Source organism: Panthera onca, chromosome C2 (assembly GCF_046562875.1).
Source record: "Panthera onca isolate mPanOnc1 chromosome C2, mPanOnc1 haplotype 2, whole genome shotgun sequence".
In the NCBI taxonomy this organism is placed as follows: Eukaryota; Metazoa; Chordata; class Mammalia; order Carnivora; family Felidae; genus Panthera; species Panthera onca.
In genome coordinates, this window is record NC_138347.1 from 2,648,445 (window position 1) to 2,672,002 (window position 23,558).

The following is a 23,558-nucleotide window of genomic DNA, read 5'->3' on the forward strand; positions in this document are numbered from 1 at the left end:
TCCTCCCCGCTCTGCTCTCAGTGCAGTCCCCCTGCCCCCTCCGCTGGTGGGCTCGGGGGCCCAGCCAGGAGGTACCTTTTGCACATGCGATGGTCCGCTGCAGAACGTGATGCATGGCCGACAAGGTCTTCTCACAGGCCACCTGCAGGGCGGGAGACGCACACACGTGGTCTGTGCTGCCCGGGGCCCGGATGGGATTCTCCGTTCACCCAGACCCTGCCTCCGCCCCGAGACAGCAGGGCACTGGCTTTACCGTCACATGCTCCCCACCAACCTTCCCTGGAGGGCTGAGCAGATGCCTGCGTACTAAAACTAACCACCTTCCTCCAGACCGTGCCCTCTAGGGGAGGGCTGGGCTCTAGCACTCGTCGGTACTGTGTGCCGTGCAGTAGCTTAATAGGTGTTTCTGGAAGGAATTAGTTATAAAGAGTCTTCATCAAAAATGACTCCTACCCCAAAGTTGGCCAAGGTCACTGCTTACTGGCACCTCAAAGTCAAAGACCCGGGGCTTAGCAGGAGCCGGGGAAGCGAGCGGAACCCCCTCCCGCCCGACCCGGGGATGTGCCGAACCCGGTTTGGCCTCAGGTGGCCCAGCAGCAAGGTCTCCACTGCGCACCAGATGGCCAAGGTGCCCTGTACCAGATGAAGATCCCATGGCTGCCAACGGCAACAGCAGGTCTGTGCTCCCCCTGGTCCCTGGGGGGCGGGGGGGGGGGCAGGCAAGGACACAGCAGGTCTGTGCTCCCCCTGGTCCCTGGGTGGGGGGGGCAGGCAAGAGGGGCAGGGCTTCGGTCCAGCCCTGCGTCTCACAGACAAGCTAACTGATGGGATGGGAGGGGCGTGCCAGCCTGCAGCGGGTAGAGGCAGCTTTAGGGCATCCACTTCCAGATCCCGACCTGGGGCTCCTCCTTCCCTCGGTGGACCCAGCACAGACGGGGGCGTGGTTCCTCTCTAACCACCCTGCACGTTCTAGAGACGGCAGGCAGGCCCTGACGGCCACCGAGTAAGTGGAGAAGGAAATAACAGAGGGGCCGGGGACAGCCTCATGCACAGCTGTCCACTTGCGTGGTTCCAACAATGTTGAAGGAGGCCACGGCACGATCTGACGTCACGAAGGAATTTTCCCGCACGCCGTGCAGAATGCAGCCATCACTCCTGAGCTTAACCACGGGGGCACGTGGGCCCCTGCCACCCCACGCCCCCATCGGCAGAACCGGTAGCAAGGGATCCGCTCGCCCAGCAGAGCCCGCACACAATGGCTTTATCTCCGTACAAACGCACCTGTGGACGTTTACACACAAAGCAAGGGATGGGGGAGGGACGGACAGACGCGCAGACAGTGTCTGACAAGAGCTGAGCCTCTCTGCAAGTCTGACTTCGGAGCCCCGTCCCTCACGCCCCCGAGGGGGCTCCCAGCCTCTGAGTCTCTCGACTCACCAGGGTGATGACGTCTTAGGACCAACTTTCACCGGGCTGCTCTCTGGGAGACGTTCCTAGTTCCGGACCTACCGAGGCTGCGGTAACCCCTCCCAGGCTCTGCCTTCCCGGGGCTCACACCTGCTCCGCGGCCCGACAGGCCGACTCCAGCATGTGGTATACGGGTGGCCTGTTTGAGCCCCCGCAGAACCCAGATGGTCCCCGATGGGGGCAGGGAGGGGGGCGCGTCCTGCTGACCTTGAGATTGTTGGGGTGCTTGTGCGTCCATGCCAGGAGCATGGCGGCAAAGAGGTCCCCGGTGCCCACGAAGACCGCGTCGACCTTGTACATCTCCATCCGGATGCGTTCCGTCACCACAGAGCCATCGGGGTTCCCTGGAGGAGAGCACAGCCGATGGGCCCCGAGACCCCGGGCCAGCAGAGAACGAGCCCCTCGTCTGGGAACCGGCCTGCCCTCCTCCCTGCTCCTCCCCCGCATGGTGGCAGGGAGGGCTGGTGTCGCCTGTCACAAGGGAGGGAGTAGACGCCAGAACCCCTAGCAGGATGGCCCGGGGGGAGAAGAACCGCACAGCTGGGCGTGAGGGACCAGCACGTGTGACCGGGTGCGGAGGGAGCCCCGGTCCGGCCCAGTAACAAGGGCACCGACAGCCATGGGGGCCGTGAGCTTAATGAAATGGTATGGGAGCGCACAGGGGCATGTGCGGGGCTGCACGGGTGTGCACGGGTGTGCACAGGGGCACATGGGTATGCACGTACGAGGGTATGTAGGTGTGCAAGTAGGTGTGTGCATGGGTGTGCACAGGGGCATGCTCTCCCGAAGACACAGAGGGAGTGGTGAGAGAGCTCCGTGCTCTCTGGGGCAGCGGGTGTGACCCCAGCCTCCTGTGTCATTTCAGCACCCCGCAGAAAACACCAACCCAGGCGGTATTTACGTGAACCGACAGTCGACAGGTGAGGCCGCACAGGCACCCCCGGCTCTGTGGGAGGGGACGGTGTGGACGCCTGGTTCCCCAAGCCCCGGGCCATAGCCGGGCCATCCACGTGACCCGAGCCTGTACGACAGACGCTCTCCTCGAGCCGACGGCACGTCATGGGTATGGAGAGCTTGCCACTCGGTGACCGCGGGGAGGCCTCCCACACCTCGACTCACAGAACCCTCTCTCGGTTTTTGTTCTCAGTGTGTTTAGGGGGTGACGGGAGTTCAGGACACCGACCGCCTGCTGAGCGAGGCCCGAATTCTCTTCCCTACGGAGCCTCAAGCCAGGGAGGCCTCCAGGAACCCGCGGCGAAGAGGCAGGAGGGAGCCAGGGTCGCGGGACTTACGGATCCTCTGGCTCCCCAGCGCGATCAGGTAGTCGCTGCCCCTCGGGGAGGGCAGGTCAGAGCTGGTGATGACCACCGTGTCGGGGCCCATGGCGTGCAGCACGTCCATCACCTGCCGGAGCACAGGACTGCGTCAGCCACGCCGCGGCCCCCTGCGCCAGGGCTCCCAGCAGCCCGAGCAGCCGGGTCCGACCGGCAGGAGGACGCCCTTCTACGGGGTCTGACTTGACGGAGTGGACACCAGAGGCCGAGAACACGAGGAATGGCGCCCGGGTCCCGCCTGCCCCCCGCCAGCCCGGGCGTGCCGAGTGGCAGCTTTGGGCCACCACCCCGATTCCCTCCCACGAGCACACCTGCCGGGCCCCACACTCTTCCTGTGCCCACATTCCAGAGGAGGGCGTCAAGCAGGCCCCAGACTAGCTGTCCTTTCTCATCTGGCTCCAGGGCGGCAAAACCAGGCCCACCATCAGGCTGTCACGTCCTGTCCACTCTGGGAAGCCACTTGTTCCCTCTCTTGTTCATTCAACGAAGCTCTCCCGCTGTGTGCCCAGCAACACGCTGGCGGTTGGAGGCTCCCTGGCCTCCCACGACACACACGCTGGGACCAAATACCCGCTGGGCAAACGGGGGGCTCGGGAGAGCACCAGCTACACCGGAGAGGGGTGCTCCTCTCGCCTCCATGGGGGCAACGCCAGCTAAGCCCCTCGGGCCTCCCGCCCCTCACGGCTCACTGTGGGAAGCTGGGAAGGCTCTCGTATGGACCCCGAAGCGTGCGTAGGCGTTCAGAGCGTCTGATCTTGGCCCAGTGTGGATCCCGAGTCAGGCTCCCCGGCCCAGGAGAAGCCTCCCAAGTCCCAGCACGTGGCTACATCCCCCCCTCGTCAGCCTGGGGCCTGCGGGCTGGGGAGAAGACAGGCCAGGGGGTCATGTGACGAGGAACAAGCTTTCTGCAAGTGGCTTTTCCTTCCCTCCTTGTACAAGGGCCTCAGGGCTGGGCTGGTGACCGTGCCGGCAGGCACCCTCCGCTCCAGAGTCTGGGGCAGGCTGCGGGAAACGTGTCCCTGCCACACGCGTGGAGCGTGTCTCCTACCCGGCCCCCCCCCCCCGCACGGGGCACCACACAGGCACACACCGGCAATGCCCTGCAGTCCTCAGAGCACACGGGCGCACAGCAGAGGAGGGTCACCTGTGACCCCAGACCACCTGCTCTCCTGTCCCGGTGTCACCTGACTCTGAGGCCCCCGGGTACTGTGCCAGCTCAGAGCGAGACCCTCAGAGCAGAGAGGAGGGCACCCGTCTCCCCTTGCCACAGTGAGCCCTCTGCACATTGGGGAAACAGAGGCCCCACAGCCCCTCGGGCCCGGGTGTGGCCAGGTCTAGACCTGGCGCTCGGATTTGTCTCCTGGATGACGGAGAGAGCGTGCGCGCCTGATGAGGCCCCGCCATGACGGGGCGAGGGCCCTGGTGTGCGGGACCCGGGTCTGCTGCTGGGACACGTGGCCCAGGACTCCACGTGAGAGGTTAAACGACAGGCAGGCAACAAGTTCGACAGGGGAAAGTCGAAGAGCTTTGGAGAGGAAACCTTGCCTACCTCACTTCCGGCCGCCCCTCCCGTCAGCGGGCCCTGTGGCTTCCAGACGTGCCCAGCCAACCCCCAAAGGTGTGAGCCAGCTCCTGGCCATAAATCTCTTCATGCACGCATGCACGCACACAGGCGTTTGCACACGTGTGCCCAGACACGCACAGCACCCCACATACGGGCACACGCACGCTCCCTCTCACTGGTGTCGGACGGACCTGACGGGCGGTTTCTGATCCCTGCTTCTCTGACCTGCATGGGCTGGGGTGGTGGCGAGCGTGTCTGGAGGGCTGGCCCCTGCTGCCCGTGGAGGCCGGCCCCTGCCTCTCCGCAGACACACAGGTCACGGGTGCGCGGGAGAGCCGCACCCGGCAAGCTGGATTCATGGTACCTGGCACACAGCAAGCGCTCACTAAATGCCGTGACGGCCACGGGCTGAACTGTGTCCCCCCGAGACGGACGCTGGAACCCTAAGCCCAGAACCTCCGAGCGTTTCTGATTTCCTCGTAAGGAAACACGGTCCGTGCAGATTCGAGCCGAGACGAGGTCACTAGCGTGCGCCTGGGTCCTATCTGCCTGGCGCCCTTAGCAAGAAAGACGAGGACACAGACACACACCGCGGGGGCCCCTTGAAGACACAGGCAAAGGCTGGTGACGGGTCTACAAACCCAGGGGCGCCAAGGATGGCCAGTGGCTGCCAGAAGCTGGGAGGCTGGCAAGCAATGGGTGCCTCCCTGCAGGTTTTGGGCCGAAGACAGTCCCACCGACACCCCGATCTTGGCCTTCCGGCCCCCAGAACCGGACGGAACGCACTTGTGTTGTTGTCAGCCACCCGGTCTGTGGCACTTTGTCACGGACGCCTCGGGAAGCTCCCACGGGGACAGCCGCTGTGCGCAGAGCAGGCGGGGGGTTAAGCGGACCCAGACAAGCACTGTAGCTGCAGCTGCCCGACCCAGTGGCTAAGACAGAATCTACAACACGTCCCTCAGGCCCCACCGGGCGGCTGGCTGGGAGCCGGGGTGCTGACCACCTGGGGTGCCCATCTCCCCTCCCCGAGGGCATGTGGCTGTCCCCTCCCCACCACGAGCGGTGCACCTGTCCCGCGCCAGGCCTCGGAAGGTCTCCTTACCGCTAACGCTTCTTCTTGACTGTGGATCTTTCTGCCGCTCAGTAACCTGGAAGACAGATGAAGTGCGGGTGAGACCTTGCTTCTCTGGGTCCTGCTGGAAACATCCCCAAAGCTCCGGTGGGTCCGGTGACCCCCTCCCATCCCCACAGGAACTAACTCAGTGTCTGCTGGCCCCGTGATGCCCCCAAGGACCAGTCAGGGGTAACATTTAATAGCAGCAAGGGACAGCAGCACACAGCCCCACTTAGTGGCCAGTGAGGGTGACCGACATCCACGTGGGTTTTGGAGCTCCAGATGGCCGCCTGCGTCAGGTGGCGTGGGATCCCCATCCCATGGCCGGTGTCACCCACGTATGCCCTCAGCCCCTCCCCTTTCTGTCCCCAAAGGTTTGTGCTGCTCGGGAAAACGGCTGGGGGTCAGCATGACCACAGGAAGTCAGGGTGAAAATAACCACCCCCACCGTCATCAGGCCAGGCCACCGGGTTGGCCCCCCACTCAGAATGGCCTGCCCCCCACCCCCTGAGGCAGGACTTCGGGAGGAGGACCTCAGTGGCCTGACCGGCTCCGGAACAGCCCTCCCCATGGGGAGATCTGAAAGCTTCCGTGGCTGCAAGTTACTTACTCAGCCTCGAACTGGTTGGGGGTTATGATGTCTGCTACCGGCACAACCTTCTCTTTGTAAACTGGAAGGAGGTCCTCCGGAACGTACTAGAGGGCGACAGGGACACAGGCTGACGCGTACAGCGGAGGAAATGAGGCCAGGGAGCGTTTGCTGAGAGCCCCGCGGTCCAGGCTGGAGACCCAGAGCCCTGCCGTGAGCCCCACCGCGGGTACGAGACGCCGGTGCCCTGCGGCCAGGCCGGCACGCGCTCACCCAAAGGCCCCGGGGTCCTGGGGTAGGGCCAGGGCCAGCGCCCTCCGTGCCCCACACACCAAGCTCCCCTGCTGGCCACGGGGTGACTCCTACCAGCGGACTGACGGCACCCCGCCCTACACTAGTCAGGGGCGGTAAGCTACGGCCCGTCTGCTAAGACACGGCTAAGGGGGAAACGGGAAAGAAGGAACATTTGTGACACACAGAAACTACAGGAAATTCAAATTTCAGGGTCCATGTGTAGGATTTTATCAGGAAACAGCCGTGTCTGTCTGTCTGCAAACTGTGACTACTTTTTTTCTTGAGATTTTATTTTTAAGTCATCTCTGCACCCGGCGTGGGGCTCGAACACACAACCCTGAGATTGAGAGTCGCAGGCTCCACCAGGAGCCTGAACCAGGAACGTATGGCCCCAAACGTCTACTCCCTGGCCCTTTACAGAAAACCTCGTCTGCCGACCCTGCTTCCCGGCAAGGATGATGTGCACCCCCAGAACGGTGTCTCGCCCGGCGAGACGTGTACACTTGGATTAACGTGCCTGAAATCACTAACCATGGAGCCTTCGCCGTTCCATTTGTCGCCCATCACGGGGTCGCACACTGCGGAGGCAGAAAGGGCATCTGTTAGCACAGGGTGAGGCTCCCGAGAGGAGGACGCTTAACATTTGTTTCTGTTGTTGAATTTCGCGTGTGCGGCTGATCCTCGTTTCCTGGATTCCACGTTTGTGGTCCGAGGCCAACTACTCTGATCGATTTCTGACAATCGTTTGTTTGCGCCTTTCTCGAGAGTGTGGCACAGAACAGCATCCCCTTTCCCTCCGGCCCCCACACAAGCACGTTCCCTTCCCGCGACGGTCCACATGCCGTGTGGGACCTGCCGTGAGGCCGGCTGAGGGTGGGGACCGGCGCGGACACCTGGGAGGCCCACGCCTCAGGGAAGGCCCCCGAGTCTGCGCGGCTGAGGCAGCAAGGACGCACCGATACGGCAGGGGCCCCCGAACCCAGCTACCGTTCGCGACGGGGGGACCCACACGTCAGGACACTGGGGTTCCCGCCAGGAAGGAAGAAGTGTCACACGCGGTCGGACCCCGCAGAGGCCTGAATGTGCACGTGTGAGTCCCAGAGGGGAAAGAGTAACCGAAGCGTCCCACGTGTGTCTTGCCCGGAGAGGCCTCTGTGTGGGACACGCTCAGGGCTGGCGCTGCAGCCCCGGGGGGTGGGACGGACAGGCCCGGTGTGCGCCTCAGCTCTGTCCCAGCTGGGTGTCCACCATCACCCCACCCCCACCCCTCACTGGCCAGGCGCCACCCACGACTGCACATCCACCCCATCCTCTCAGGGGTCAAGTGTGGCCACCCAGCCCCCCCCCCACACACACTGCACACACGGGCACACGTGGACACGGATGACAGCACGTATATAACCCGCTTCTCTGCCAGGGTCACTGTGAGGACGTTCTGAACCCTTCCCAGAGCTCAGAGCTTTCGGACCGGGAGAGGCGGGACATGAAGGAGGGGCGTCCGGGAGGAAGGAGGTCGAGCCCCCGCTCCCCGGGTCAACCCCACCGGACAAGGTGGCGCCCCAGCGTGCACGCGGGAGAGCCCGGCACCTACCGTACACGAGCCCCGAGTTCTGCCGCTTCAGCTCCCGCACGATGTCCACCACCGAGGCCAGGAAGGACTTGTCTCTCGTGTAGCCTGTGGGGGGGGGACGCACGGGCCACCCTCATCAGAAGGCTCCCATCCTGGCCGCGGCCCAAGGAGAAAAAGCGCCACCAAAACCACCTGCTGCAGGGGCGCCCGGGGGGCTCGGTCGGCTGAGTGTCCGACTCCTGATCTCAGCTCAGGTCGTGACCTCGCCGTCGTGGGATCCAGCCCCACGTGAGGCTCCGCACGGAGCAGAGAGCCTGCTTGCGATCGATTCTCTCTCTGCCCCTCCCTTGCTCACAAGCAAGCGCACGCTCTCTCTCAAAATAAATAAACTTAAAAAACAAACGAAAAAACCCCCATTCTGCTCTTGAGAAGGGCAGGAAGTTCTCAGATCCTGTGACCAGGGTTAAGACAAAGTGTCCTCAATATCTATAGTCCCTGAGGGGACACTATGCATTTCCCAAAAGTAAAGTCAAGTTTTATTTTTTTTTAGAATCTTTTTTTTTTTTTTTGAGAAAGAGTGCACACGCACACACGAGTGGGGCAGAGAGAGAGACAGAGAGAATCCCACACTCAGTATGGAGCCCGATGTGGGGTCTCAATCCCACAAACATGAGATCATGACCTGAGCCGAAATCAAGAGTCAGATGCTCAACTGACTGAGCCACCCAGGCGCCCCATCAAGTTTTAAACGAAGGGAAAAAGCCATGAGTGATAGGTGTACAAAGAATATTTTCTTTTGTCTTTTCCATTTTATTTAGAAAAATCGTTTTTAATGTTTATTTTTGAGAAAGACATAGTGTGGGCGGGCGAGGGGCAGGGAGAGAGGGAGACACAGAATCCGAAGCAGGCTCCAGGCTCCGAGCCGTCAGCACAGAGCCCGACGCGGGGCTCGAACTCACAGACCGTGAGATCACCACCTGAGTCGAAGTCAGATGCTCAACCGAATGAGCCACCCGGACGCCTCTTTTCCGTTTTCAATAATAAGTACATTCACTTCTAACTACGTACATAAATGCAAATACATATTTTTAACGTTAAGGTGACTCGCGAACCAACGCGCCAAGTGGCAGCAAGTTGCTTACCTGGGTGTTTTCGCTGCCAACCCCCCGCGTATCCTCCGGCCCTACACGGGTCCCAGAACTCCAATACGGCTCATCTGAGACAGCACCATGGGCCCCGGGCATCCAAGGCCACGCGACTGGGGCACGGCCGTCATCAGGGCACCACCAAGTTCTCGGCGGCACAGCCTATCTGTCCTCGAAGGAGGCAGGGGCCGGGGTGGAGCCCGGGGGCGGGGGGGCGGGGGGGTCCCTCCCCAAGCCCAAGCCCCACCGGATCGAGGCCCACGGGTCCAGCACCCAGCTCCCTCGGACACTTACCCGTGAGCACATAGTCATATTTATTCACGCTGTTCAGCTTCAGGCCTTCGTACAGCTCCTGGAGTTCATTGGAGTTCAGCACTTGACCTTTCCAGTGTGGGTAGCCTGGGGGGGGAGAGCAGGACAGTCGGGGCCTCGACACCAGGGCACACGCGTGAAACACGGCCTTCCCCGACGGCCGGCCGCGGCCCAGACACTCACTCGCTCACCGGCCCTCGATGGTGCCGTGCTTTGGTGGGTCCCCTGGACACCGTGCACCTCAAAGCCCCCCCGCAAACACCGCCGGCTCTCGTGCTGCCCGGCTCCAGGCCCCCTCCCGCTGCCAGCCCCTCCGGAGTCAACCCAACGCAGCGAGGCCGGTCAGCTCTCCACGCTGGCCCGAGCAGCCTGTGTCGAGCGGACACGCAGACACGGCGCACGGCTGCGCACCTTCTCCCGGGGGCGCCCCCGCCCCGGGCCATGGCGGCTGGCTCCGCCAGCCTCCCCCGTGCGCGTTTCCCCCATCCAGGCCGCGTCACGTCCTGCCAATCCAGCCCTACGAGACTGAGGCGGCCACCAATGCCAGCCCCAGGTCAAGGCGTGACCAAGAGCCAAACGTGAACTAGGAGGCGGCTCCGACGCGGGCTCTCGGCCCTAACGGGTGCCCCGGGTGAAGTGCTCGCCCCAGGCTCGTCAGCAGGCAGGACTGCCGGCCCCCTAGGGGACCGTCCCGCCATGCGGGAGGACCCCTGCCCACCATGGACCCCCTGACGCTGACCCATGAAAACCTGGTCCTGGCGGCTCTGGACTGTGTTCCTGGTGCCCGGCTTCTCCCCACGGGCCTTTACCCTGGGCTGTGTTAGCTCTTTGTGCTGAGTCCTGGGAGGTCCCCTGGCACACGGGGTCCATCCCTAAGCCCTAGGAATGAGCCTCCGACCCCTTGGGCTCCAAGGCATCCCTCCCCCAAAGCACACCCACCTTTTGTGGGTCACCTCCACGCTTCCCATCCCCAGTGGGGTCTCTGACGTGAGCAGCACCCACACCCCTGGCGGCTTGTCTGAAATGCAGATTCTCAGGCCCTGCCCAGCCCGTGAGTCACAGTGTTTGGGGGCGGGCCCGGCACTCGGTTTCAGCAAGGCCTCAGGAGGTTCTTACGCACACACGCATCTGAGGGGCACAGACCCAGGGCAGGGGGTCCACAAACGAGGGCCCGTGGGCCAAGTCTGGCCCGCTGCACGCCTCTGCACAGCCAGGTTTCACATTTTTATTTTTATTTTTTTTAATTTTTTTTTTTAACGTTTATTCATTTTTGAGACAGAGAGAGACAGAGCACGAACGGGGGAAGGTCAGAGAGAGAGGGAGACACAGAATCTGAAACAGGCTCCAGGCTCTGAGCTGTCAGCACAGAGCCCGACGCGGGGCTCGAACTCACGGACCGCGAGATCACGACCCGAGCCGAAGTCGGATGCCCAACCGACTGAGCCACCCAGGCGCCCCGGTTTTGCATTTTTAAATGGTTGGGGCAAAGAGAGGAGGGACACGTTATGACCTGTGAAAATTGCATGAAATCCCATTTTCCGTGTCCACGAAGGAAGCTGAAGTTTTGCCGAAGCTCAGCCGCGCCCAGCCCTGCACATGGGGTCCCTCGCGGCTCTCACGCTACGAGGACGCCGAGGCTGCAGAGCCTCCATTATTCACTATCTGCCCGTAACAGGGTAAGTGTGCCAGCCCTGCTCACCCAGGACGGGGGGGTCTGTGGCCTCCATGTTAAGAGTCATCTCTGAGTCGAACCATAGTGAGCTCTGTTGAAGAAAAACAGGCCCGAAATGGGGTGTCTTCCATTAACGCCCCACGTCAGTACACCAAGACCTAATACCTCGCTGCACCTTCCACACTGGAGTGGAGCCTTTAGCCGGCCAGCGTGGAATTTCCTGGCCAATATTGGGAAACTTACCGATGGACCCATTCCGTTCCCCTCGGAAGGGCAACCTTGCCTAAACCCAAGGCATTCGCTGCTGATAAATTCCTCTCTCTCTTTTTTTAATGCTCTCTGTCTTTAAAAACCTTTTTTTCTCCTTCAGCTTGGCAGAGCCCCCTCTACTTTCCAGACGGGATGCCGCCCAATTCACGAGTCATTTAACAAAACCAAGTAGGCCTTCCAGTTTACTCAGTTGAATTTCGTTTTTTTAACAGATCCCGCGTCACACCCACCAGGACGGTCAGGATGAAAAAAGCAGACGCATCAGACGACACGTGCTGATGAGCATGCGAAGAAAGGGGAGCCCTCCCACCCCGCTGGCAGGGACAGGACGGCACAGCCACCGTGGAAAACAGACTGGTGGCCGTTCACGTGGTCAGAGTTACCCTCCGATCGAGCGATTGTGCCTCTGGGGGTATCTATCCAGGAAAAACGGGAAGATGGTCCCCAGATGTACGCGCAGACGGACGCTCACAGCCTCAACCTTCGTGACAGCCACGACTCACAAACCCGCGTCCATCAGTGAACGGACACACGAGCGAGGCGTGGCGTATCCCTACGCCAGCCTTAAAGTGGGGCACGGACACCTGTCGCTGCACGGACGAGCCTGGAGAACACGAACAGTCGCCTACCCCAGGGTTCCGCGTGTAGGAGGCCTCCAGAAGGGGCACACCCACAGACAGAAAGTGGGACAGCGGCCCAGCCGCCAGGAGGAGGGGGCAAGGGTGAGGGACAGGTATGGCTCCCGCTGGAGCGGAGCAAACCTCTGGGAGTGTGCTTGTATTCAGCGAGCGATACACGTAAATAGGTGACCTGATTCCACGGCACGTAAATACCGGACAGAGACGTTATTTAAGAAAGGAAGAGCTTTCTGGGGCCGCCTGGGCGGCTCAGTCGGTTAAGCATCCAACTCTTTAGTTTGGCTCGGTCATGATCCCAGGGTCGACGGGATCAAGCCCTGCACTGGGCTCCCAGCTGAACGTGCAGCCTGCTTGGGATTCTCTCTCTGCCCCTCCCCTGCTCACTCACACGCTCTCTCTTGCTCAAAAAAAAAAAAAAAAAAAAAGAAAGAAAAAAAAGAGAGAGAGAAAGAGAAACACTTTGAAAAGAGGTGAAAACAAAAAACGAAAAACACCCCAAGTACTTCCGGGTACAAAGCCGAGGACTGAACCCACGACAGCCCCGTGTGTCCAAGTACGGGGTGTTCCGAGTCACTCCCAGGCCCCGGGGGTCCCCTCGCCAGGCAGGCGCCGCACGGCGTCTGGAGGCTGGGGCGGGGGCCCTGCCACGGACCACAGGAGGTGCAGCCCCCCCATCCCTCTCCTGGCCCGACCACACCGCGCAGTGGCGTGGGCTCCCAGCACTCCAGGGTCTGGCCTCCATCTGCCCCTCAGTCTTGGACCCCTCGGGATGGGCAGTCCGCCAGCACCTGAAGAGTTGTATGGGGGCCCAGAAGGCAGCCACTGGCCACAGAGGCCCCAGAAGCCCCCTCCCCTCTGCCGGGGTCTGGGCAAAGGGCGGCAGTTTCTGAGCCAGGTCTGTGCTTATGTTGAACTAATGCTGCTTATGTCACAATGCTACGTGCAGCAAGAAATTCAATTCCAACGTTCAGTGTCCAAGGCGGTTGGCTCGTTTACTTAAACAAACAAACAAAAGGAAAGGTGGTTACAATGGCCAATAAAGCACGTGGGATTCAGGGAAGTTCACTGAGTCGACTTAAATGTTTTGGAGGCTTCTCCAAATCCACAGGACCCAGAATGGTCAGCAAAGCCACAACGGAAGGGCTGTCCATAAGAACCCCAGGCTCCTTCCGAATCCTGAACGTCATTTTCCCCCTCAATATGTGACTCATGATACCCCACCCCTTCCAAGAAAAGCCACACCAGGAGAATTGCAGGCAACCTTTCCTAAGAGCGTGGGCTGAGGCCCAGGCGCCCACCCGCATACCCTGCCGGCGCACTGCCAGGCTGCTTCTGGGACGTTCCGTACTCCTGAGCTTCCATCCGGGTTCAGAGTAACTTCAGAAGAGGCGACACCGGGATGTTTCCAGGAAGGGAGTGGCCTCGTTCCCCGGCTGCGACGGCACTGTGGGGTCACAGGACAGGCCCTCCCCCCTCACGGAGCCAGGGAAGTGGGGAGTGGGTTCAGGAAGCCTTTCTGAGGGCCGCGACCCTCGCGTGCCCTTGAATCGGCGATTCTGCTTCAAGGCCTCTGTGCACAAGTCCTTGGGGTCCCCTCTGTGCTGACACAGACGACACACGGGCCCCCGAGGCGTGGGTTCGTAACAGAGAAAATCAGGATCTACCTACGCACCCACAGGCGGCACACGCACACGCGGGGCCCCGCTCGCGGCCCGCGGCGTCACGTCACCGGAAGAGGGCAGGGCCCCGAAGCAGGTGCCAGGATCCCAACCTCATCTCAGAGGAGACTGAGGGGCTGAGCGGCTACACCAGCCCGCCCCAGGTCCCGGGTGGCTCAGCTGCACGCAGCCGGGCGGAGGTTCTAATGGTGTCCACGCCCGGACAGGCCAACCCAGCCCCTCCGACCCTCACGTGCTGGGCGGCCCCTCCGGCTCCAGCTCCCAACCATCAGATGAGGGGTGGGGGCCCCGGATCTCTGAAGGCCACGTCTCATGCCCGCACGCCCTCTGCGGCGACTGCTGGGGCCGACGCCTTACCTGTGTGGTTTGAAAACTGGACGGAGTTCAACGCGTCAATCTCGAATCCCAAAACCTGCAAGACAGAGAAGGCCCAGGTGTGAGAGAGCCAGGACCCCGGGGGCGGGCGGCAGTGCCTCCCTGAGTGGGGCTCCACGCCCACACTTTGGTGCCGCGCGTGTCTGGTGAGGGGCTTTGTCCGGAAGTATGTCGGCAGCAAGCAGCCCGGAGAGCCGAGCCTCTGAGCCGCTGCCCACCCGTGGGAACTCACTTCTGGAAATCCCGCCAAGCAAAAATGCTTGAAAGTGCGCGGCGACAAGGCGTCCGTCCGTTCAGATGCTGAAAGAGAGCGGTGAGGCCGTGCCGGTTTCCAGAACGTGGGTCTGAAGCCCCGACCCCTCTGGGGAGGCAGGGCCTAGGGGCTCCCCACCGGACGGCACAGCCGGCCGGCCCCTCCCCCCGAGCCTCCACTGAAGTATCAGCCCCGCCCGCTCGCTGGCCTGGGGTCGTGTGGCCACCCTGTGGCCGCGACACGGTTTCGTCGCGCACCTCTCAGCACAGAGAGTCCCAGGTGCCACTGAGCCAGGGACCAAGTTTATAAAGAACAGGAGCTCCTTTTTCAATGAAGGGGAAGAAAGCTTCTACCTAAAATAGCCCAGGGGCGCCTGGGTGGCTCAGTCGGTTAGGTGTCGGGACTCTTGATTTTGGCTCAGGTCATGAGTCAGGCTCTGGGATCGGGCAAGATAAACAAACGTTAAAAAGAAATTAAAAATGAAATCAGATGGCCGAGGTCTACACCAGCCGGCGTGGACAGCTGTTTGCCTGTGGAACAGCAAATCCCAGGGGGATCTTTCCTTCCGCTCATCTTTCCCGTTTTTCCTCATGTAACAGGTAGGCGAGATGCACTCAGGCAACATGACCTACAGAACACGGCAGAGCCCTCCGGAGACGAGCCACATTCTCGGCGGGGCCCTGCCCACGCCCCTTGGAGGTCAGAGGTGGCAGGCATCGGGACACTTCCCTGCCCATCCATCAGCCTTCGTGTCCTCCCCTGACCCTGGGTCCCTGCCAGGCCCCACGGGCCACCTCCACCTGTCCTTCCGGGCTGGCCCTGGCCGGCATCACCCCAGGCAGCGCAGGCCCACGGCCCTGCTACGTGGTCCTCGCCGTCTCTCGGAGCATCCTCGGGGTGGCTCTGCACAGCCGGCCGCCTGAGGAAACCTGCCCGGGGCCGCACAGAGGCCTCTGGCGCTCGGGGGGAGGGTACAGCCAGAACCGCCACCCGCCCCGCAAGGTGAGGCCCGAACGCCCCGAAGCAAGCCAGAGCCAAGTCGGTGTGAACAGCATGCCAGGGCCCGGCCAAGTCCTGTGGGGTGTTAACATCCCACAGACCACAGACGTCAGGCTCTTGGAGTCCCACTGACCTTTGGACCCTCTCCCTCCGCAGCCCCCAGAAAATGACAAAGAACAAAGGAGCTTTTTATGGCCCTGGTCCACAAGGCCGGGAAGAGGGCCCCAGTGGGTGAGACTCGGACGAACTTTGGGGACACAGAAACAGATACGCCACAGGGCACGGGGACACTAAAACCTCAGTTCCCACAAAGGGGCTGGGCCAGTGCCCCGTGGAATGTGGCTGAGGAGGAGGCAGCGAAAGGGATGGGGGGATGGAAGGCGAGGGGCGGGTGGGCAGGTGAGAGACAGAGGACAGGGACTGAGAGCAACGAGCACACAGTCCCCGGCCGTCCCTCTGTGTCCTACTCACCCGAACACCACTGACCACCCTTCAAGTCTCCCCTGCACGCTCAGAGATAGGCAGAAGTATGTGTGGGGGTCAGGAGTGGCTGCCTCCAGCAGCTGGGGGTGGGAGTGGGCACTGCTCACCCTTGCCGTGGCCCACCGGTGGCCTTCCCTCTGTGATGGTTCACTGTGCTATATACACTTAAGATTGACATCTAACAAGTCTCTCCAAAATAATTAAGCGGGTATTGCCCAAACTCAAAGAAATAAAATAAAAATCGCCAGTCTTATTAAACCCAACAGTTAAAACAGGCCCTTTGCAAGTCTGCCTGCCAGATGCATGGCCTCCTGTTCCCAGATCCAGCTTGCGCGGCTTCAAATCCCTTAGAATTCTAATCAAGGCTCAAGAAACAGACTTGAAGCGGCCATGACACAAATCTGGAAACCCCTGCCAAAATATCCTGCTCCATTGCTTCCGGATGTATAGATAATTAATCCTTTGAAGCTGGCAAACTGATCCGGGAACGAAGTCCCTACTTGGTGCTTCTGAATGATAGTGAGCTCAGCCGCAGGCTGCCTGCTCCTCAAAGGCGGCAGTCGATGCGGCTTATTCCTCGGTGCACGTGCCGTGTGCAGGGCACGCACGACCGCGGGCGCTCCACTGTGCAGGCGCGGGCTGCCGCCCAGCCAGGGGACACCGAGGAGGCTCTGCCCTCACGCCCTCCACGGCCCCCCTCCTGGGGCACAGAGCACCTGCTGCTGCTGCCCCTCCCCACCCCCCCCACTGCTTGGGACCCAGTACCCCGCACCCCTCCCAGTTCCTTGCTGGCCCATAGCTGCTAAGGCAGGTGCCGGGGGGGGGGGGGGGGGGGGGGGGGGGGGGGGCGGTCCGCAGGTTTCTCCTCAAGGGCGTGGCTCTGACCCAGGATTTCGGAAAGCAGGAAGCCTTTGCAAACCAACCTTGCCTAAGCCAAAACAGCAGCGGAAAGCGGGCGCTCCCCTGCTTCCCACAGGTTCACGCTGCTCCACTCTGCAAGGAACTGCATTAGTACGGTAACTGTTTTCTCGCAACAGCAAAATTCCTCTCCGGTTTCCTCCGTTAGCACAAACGGGTACTAGCGAAAGTCTTGAGTAAAAGCGAAGTGGCTAACGTGAGCTTCTGGAAAGCAGGGGACACCGGTACCTGGGTAACACCGAATGAATTCTCTGTAGAAATAACTGCTCTGGCCCCCATTTCTGGACTGGACCCCGCTGGTCACACCTCGCCTCCCCCTACCCCCCGCCGAGGGAGCCGGACACACGCTGACCCTTGGTCTGGGACTCAGTGCAGTGTTCAGGACGCACATCGTGGGCAGCTGGGTTCTCCCCAGCCACGCTCACCTCCCGCTCAGCATGTGGCACACGTCCAAATTCCCATCCCTTGACAGGCCGTGCACAAGTCACATTACCTGGGAAGAAACCCTCGAGTTGCACGGACACGACCTCCCCGTACCGGGCTAACTTCCGGGACAGTACCGGTGGTCTGTGTATTCTTGTGGGTGACAATCATGTCGTTCTACAGTGAACCTTGGAGCCCACGGGGCCCCAGAAGCCCTCGCTCACCCTGCGCCACCGTGTCCGAGTGCGGGTGGCTCCCGGGAGGGGGTCTCTCTCCCACGGTCACCGTCTTGTGGCACAAGGGATCCTACCCAGCCGAGTCCACTCTTGTTACAGGCGTGCGTTAGAAGCAGGTGTCTGGGCTGAGCTCCAGAAGGGGGGCCGGCACCCTGAATGAGGGAAGGACTCAGCAGCAATGCGGTTGTGCAAGACCGTCTCGCACGGAGCCACTGCAGCTGTTACTAAAACACGCTTACGTAGGAAAACCAGAGCCACCAGCCAGCCTGGCCTCACCACCCCCCGGGGACTTCCCTACATTCTACCTTCAGCAACGCTCCCTACCGATGGCTCTGGCAGAATCCCACGTAATGGAGGCCACGGCGTGCGCACCTCTTCCACCCACGCTGGAAGTGTGCGGTCACCACGGAAACGGGCACACACAGGAACCGGCCTCCCCCGCCCCCGGGTCGCTTTTGCAACATCTACCGGCACGGCTGCAGCACACGGTGAAAGACGCAAAAGACACCGTGACAACAAGAGGGAGAAAGGACGCTCAGCCCAGGGAGGACGGCTGAAGCGAGGCCTCGCCACGGAGGGGGGACCACCACCTCCACCGACTCTCACCGGCACGCACAGGGACAGAGTCCCCTCTCCCCAGCCCCGCCAGGCTGGCGGCCACCGGCCTCCAGTGTGCCCGCATCTCCGCGGACAGCCCCGTGCAGGCGTGTTTGGCCGTCCTCACTACCACCCCCGCGACTCTCCGTTGTCCCCACCCCCCGGCCCCCAGACATACCCACGAAACCCCAACCTATGGGGGCCTGCCCCTGCCCACGGAATGAGGTCGGGACCCCCGGGCTGCGTGTCCCAACATTCCACCAATTCCACATTGTGGCCACAGAGCTGCTGACCACTTTCTGACCCCCCCCAAAACCTCTGAAACCTCTATGCCTGCGAGCAAATCTCCTGAATGCAGAACGTCAGGACCTTGTTGCAAACCTTGTCTTCTCGGCCTCTGCCGCGGCGCCGGGACTCGGCGGGGTTTCTGGGCCCTGGGACTCCCCCCACCAACCGTGAGCCCCTAGGACGCGCCCACCACCCTGTGCACCTCTGAATGGAGGCTGGTGCGGCCAAAGCCCGGCCCCGGGCTACATGAGGAGAGCCACACCCATTTCAGAAAACACGAGGAGCCTTGGCAAGAAGTCCCACGACCAAGCACGCCCCTCTCCCCAGCGAGCCCCTGCCCCTCCACGCGGCTGCGGAGGAAAACGCGGCTGCTCGATGACCACGGAAGCACAACCAAGCCCAGGCGACAAGAGTCTCAGGATGGAGAGGACCGCTGAGGTTCACGGCCAGCCCAAACCGGAGGCGCTTCTGACAAGGTCCCAGCATTGGACGCACTGCCGGTGGGAGCGGCCGCTCGACCTGCCGGGGGCCGGGGGGGTGCAGATGTGTGCATGGCGTACAGGAAGCACCCCACCTCCTGCCAAGAGAAGGGCGGTCAAAACGAGCCCAGGTGGGAGGGGCAGCTTGGAGACGGCTCCCGCTTTCCGTGCCTCTCCGCGCGGTCTGTGCGCTCAGTGTGCGGGATGGGGGAGGGGTGGTGCACGCGACACCTGCGGTGACTATGGCGGGAGGGGGCTTTCAAACACTTAGTCACAGCCATCCAGCCGCCAAGAACGAGCGAGGACTGCAGGGACGCCGGCACGCACTCCAGTTCGGTGGTCTGACTCCCACGGCTGTCATCTCCCGCCCCACGCAGACCTGTGGCCTTTCCCGAAGGAGGGAGGAGGGGCCCTGGGCGGGTGACGCATGTTCTCCGAGGCCAGATCCCCCTCACTGCTGCAATCATCACCCACTCTGCTGACAGCCAGCAAGACACGGTCGTTAACTCAGCAGCTGGGCGGGCAGCCCGCCCTCGCGGGGAACAGCAGGAGAGGGGAAGCTCTGGAACATTCCAGCGCAGCTCCCCCACCCTGTCTGGACCACCCGGGCTCCTCTGCGGGAGAGGCTCGTGTTGGGCAGGGAGGAGGGGTCACAGTCGCCAAGAACCCTCACTATAGCTTGTTCTGCAAGACCATGAGTTGCTTCCACAGGAAATCAGGCTTAGGAAAGAGAGGACACAAGATGTCAAGGGACTGCTGGCATCCTCGGGGCTCGGTGCCCAGTGTCCTGCCCACCACCTGTGACCGGTCAGCTCTACCCACGTCCACTGTTCCCTGACCTCCAACGGGAACCTCTGCTGGAAACAGCCCCGCATCCCCGAGGGAGCCTGTAGCTCGCTTTTGGTCCCAAGGCCACCTCGGCCCGTGCGTGTGCACCCCTGCCTCAGCCGTCACCACCCTGGACCCCAGCGACCCTGGCCCTGCTCCCGGGACAGCCTACTCCCCAACTTCCAGGCTCGAAGTGCTCAGTGGCAGGACCCTGGCCCCCTGCCAGGCCCCGCCCAGGGGCCATACAGTAGCAAGGGGGCTGGGCTGCACTGCAGAGCCCTAGGAGAAGGGGGTCTCAGCCCAAGACCCGGCAGCACCCGGATATGCACGGGGAACAGGGCACTGCCCCCCTCGGCCCTGCAGGATTCTACCGGGGCCCCACACCGGCTTCCTCTCTCCTTGACAAACTCCATTTGTTCTGTTCCTTGGTGTCACTCTTCCAGGTCACTCTGTGAGCAGAACTGGCTGGTTCTACATCAAAAGCTCCACGCAGGCAGATGCAGCAGGGGACGACCAAGCCCATGAGCCACAAGGCCAACGGCTCCCGCGTCACGTAAGCGCCCTGCTCACAGACGCACCCTCGCCCTTCCAGAGAGCACGGTGCCACCCCAGGCCCCCGGGGGGAGCACTTAAACAGAAGAGAGGGCCCCACTCGGAGCACGGCAACAACACGCAACACCCGTACACGCACGCACGCACACAGTGAGCAAAAGGTCAGCGAACAGGACCAAGCAAGCTCTTGCTTTCTCCATGACAGGCACAGAGGCACGACAGAGGGGGCGCCTCCGTGGCTCGGTGGGTTAAGCGTCCGACTTCGGCTCAGGTCATGATCTTGTGGTTTGTGAGTTCGAGCCCCGCGTTAGGCTCTGTGCTGATGGCTCAAAAAAGCCTGGATGGAACCTGCTTCGGATTCCGTGTCTCCCTCTCTCTCTGCCCCTCCCATCCTCATGTGCATGCTCTGTCTTAAAAATAAACGCTAAAAACAATTTTTTAAAAGGGGCACCTGGGTGGCTCAGTCAGTTAAGTGTCTGACTCTTACTTTTGACTCAAGTCTTAATCTCACAGTTTGTGGGTTCAAGCCCCGTGTCAGGCACAGAGCTTGCTTGGGATTCTGTCTTCCTTTCTCTCTCTGCCCCTCTCCTACTCACTCCCTCTCTCTCTCTCTCACTCAATAAATAAACATTAAAAAAAACTAAAAAGAAAAAACAACAGAAACCCCAGTCCCAACCAAAAAAGAGAGTTAGGAAATCAAGAAATTAAGCAATTCTGGACCTTCAGGGGAAAGAGCTAAAACACCACCTACGTCCCAGGACCGGAACACAAGCTGGATCAGACCGGGGACTTCCAGAGGCCGGGAAAACGGGAATCATCTCAAATGGAGGAAGGGAAGAGAGGAGACGTGTGTGTCCCGGAGCATGAGGGAAAGTTCGGAAGAGGCTCAGAAGAGTTCCAAACCCTGCGCACCACACGGACTTGAACCTCCAAGGACTTGAACGTCCACACCGGGCAGGAGGGGCGGGCACTCTTTGAGGCCAGGTCTCTTGTGCTGTTTGCCCACATATGTGTCTCCAGGAGAGACGTTAAGGCAAAGGCCACGTCTTTTAAAGGGCAGGGTGACATTCTTTCGGTATCTTCCAAATGCAGTTATGCTGCAGAAGGGCCCTTTCTATCCCAGGACTACTAAGGAAAAAGAGTAAAGCACTTCCTCTGAAGGCAGCCACCTTGAGGCCCCAGGGGTTCTTAAAGATGGGAGGCTGGATCGAAAGGACCCCCCGCCACTCCCACCCCCGCCCCCTCACGCATCTCTAGGAGATCCTGACGCATCCGGGGCCCCGCAGCCCTGCGGCTTAGCGCTGGGCATACCATCCCTCTGCCCCAGCCCACGTCGCTCGGCAGGTAGGGGTCTCAAGCCACGTTCCAGGCCAGCGGCCTCTCGATGCACCCGCTGCCCACCCACTGCCCTCCTCCTGAGGGATGTCCGAGCCAGTCCACGGTGGCAAACGCGTCCCTGCACAAAAGAGTACGATCTCCACTGGCCGCCAGACACGTCCCAGGTCTCAAGTCTGCTTCTGCACCGACGGGCCCGGAGAGTCAAAGAACGAGGCTGCTTTCTGCGGCAGGCCCCGCAGGCAGCCATCTCCCCAGGATCTGCCAGGACCCCCCAGGGCCCTGCCTTCCCGGCTCAGCAGCGACACGGTGTTTAAACGGGTTCTGAGCGAAGGCCCAAGTCACATCCTCCAAGCTGCTGGAATTCAGGAATCTCACGTCTCCCTGCCACCGGGACCCTTCAGGGCCGCACCTCTCCACGGTGACCCTCCGGTGCTACTCCCCCTCCCAGGACAGAGGTCACATGTGTCTGATGCAAGCTCCTCTCCGGGAGCCTGCAGAGGGCACGCGGCCCCGCCGACACCTTGACATCAGCTTCTGGCCCCCAGCACCGCGAGGGAGTAAATCTCTGTGGTTTCAACCCCCCGGCTTGCAGCACGAGGGAGAGCGACCCCAGGACAGGCACACGCCACCCTAAGCCTCGGGACCTGCTGGACCTTCAACACAGCGGCACGGAAGCGGGCTGCGGGGCTGCCTGGGGGATCCCAGGGTCCCCCCTCCCCCAGGGGGTGACGCAGACGCGGGAGTCGCTGCCGAACGGACACGCGCACACACAGACGCTGTGGGGCTGGAAGCGACTGGACCTCCCAGCTTGGGGGAATTTTAAGTTTCCAACTTCCAAAAGGAGGCGACCCCAGCAGCGTCTGGTGCGTGAGGCGGCCAGCGGCAGGCTGCACACCGTCTCTCGTCACCACATCCTTCCCTTCGCTTTCCCACCCCTAGAACGGAAGGTCAGAGCAGGGGGAAGGCCCAGCCCCGCCCAGGGAGGCACCCCAGGCGCGCCCCTGGCCTGCGTGACCTTGACCTGGCGGCCCTCCCTCCGTGGATGGGGTCACGGAGTCCACGAGCCTGCCCCCGCTCCCCTCACTCTGCAAACATGGGGTCACCCCGCCTGACGCTCGACCTCCTCTGCGGCTGGTCACTAAAACGTACTTGGGACTCTGGCCTGGAAGCAAATCCAAAACCAGGGCCGGGTTCTGCCCCTTTCTCTCCCGTGCGACGCTTTCCTCTGCCTGGGGAAGGCGGCTGCAAGCGCGGGGCTCTGCGGACCCGGCAAAAAGCAGGCTGCGAACCGTGGCCCCTGACGCCCGGGGTTCGCAGGCTTGCGCCACCCTCGCCCCGGAGCGGCGGGAGCTCCCCGGGGACGCGCCCTCGCCATGCCAGCACCACGGGCCGAGCTCCGTCCGGGCGGTGCCCCCGGGAGCCCTGGCCCCATCTGACTGCCAAGAGGATTGCCCTCGCTTTGCTCGTGAGGGTTGGAGAGGCTCCACAGGCAGGGCCCGGTCCCTGAGCCTGAAGTCCAGGACAAAGGGACACCGCCGTCAGTCCCCACCGGGGTTTCTCCAGTCTCTCCAAACCCGTGGGGTCCAGCCAGAGTCCACCTTCTGCCACCCTCTGCGAGTTCTCCTCCCGTGAGAATAGCCGGGCGCTGTGTGACCCACCGCACCGGACTCTAGCTGTACGGCGTCGGCCAGAATTGAGCATCTACACCCCGTCCCCCCGCCCCGACTAAGCACAGCTCTGGGCGTTGCGGGATGCGTCCCCTCGGAGTCCCTGCTGGAATCTGCAAGTGTGTGGCTTCACGGCTATCCCAGGCTCTGCCCGACCCCGCCCGTGCTGTGCCAAGGCTGGTCCGGGGTCAGTCAGCAGGCCGTCCCACCCCTCCGTGCCCCAGCGGGGCGCAGAGGTGGGGGGTGGGAGGGCTGCAAGATGCCAGCGTGGGGCGCTGTGGACCACCCTGCAGGATTAACAGATTGATCCTACCAGAGCTAAGCAGTCCAGCCTTGGCAAGTGTTTGCAGGCTGATAAGGAATCTAGACTCTCATCAAGGAAGCACTAAGTAGCTGCGGGAAGAAAGTGCCCCACGGACTAAGAAATTTCCGGAAATTAATTGTTCTTGTTACGAGCTGAGTTGTGTTCCCGAA

The 23,558-nt window shown here is 61.9% G+C and overlaps 1 protein-coding gene across 1 annotated transcript in view; it reads right to left on the reverse strand.

The window, feature by feature from the left end:
- The window catches only part of PDXK (pyridoxal kinase), a 31,361-nt gene that overhangs the window by 5,281 nt on the left and 2,522 nt on the right, over positions 1-23,558 (reverse strand). The window contains exons 2-10 of the mRNA XM_078452711.2: positions 14,006-14,060; positions 9,372-9,476; positions 7,954-8,037; positions 6,894-6,940; positions 6,090-6,175; positions 5,468-5,513; positions 2,760-2,871; positions 1,675-1,811; positions 76-142 (exon numbers count right to left, since the gene is read on the reverse strand). Of these exons, the coding sequence (XP_078308837.1) occupies positions 76-142; positions 1,675-1,811; positions 2,760-2,871; positions 5,468-5,513; positions 6,090-6,175; positions 6,894-6,940; positions 7,954-8,037; positions 9,372-9,476; positions 14,006-14,060 (739 nt within the window). The remainder of the gene's footprint in view (positions 1-75; positions 143-1,674; positions 1,812-2,759; positions 2,872-5,467; positions 5,514-6,089; positions 6,176-6,893; positions 6,941-7,953; positions 8,038-9,371; positions 9,477-14,005; positions 14,061-23,558) is intronic.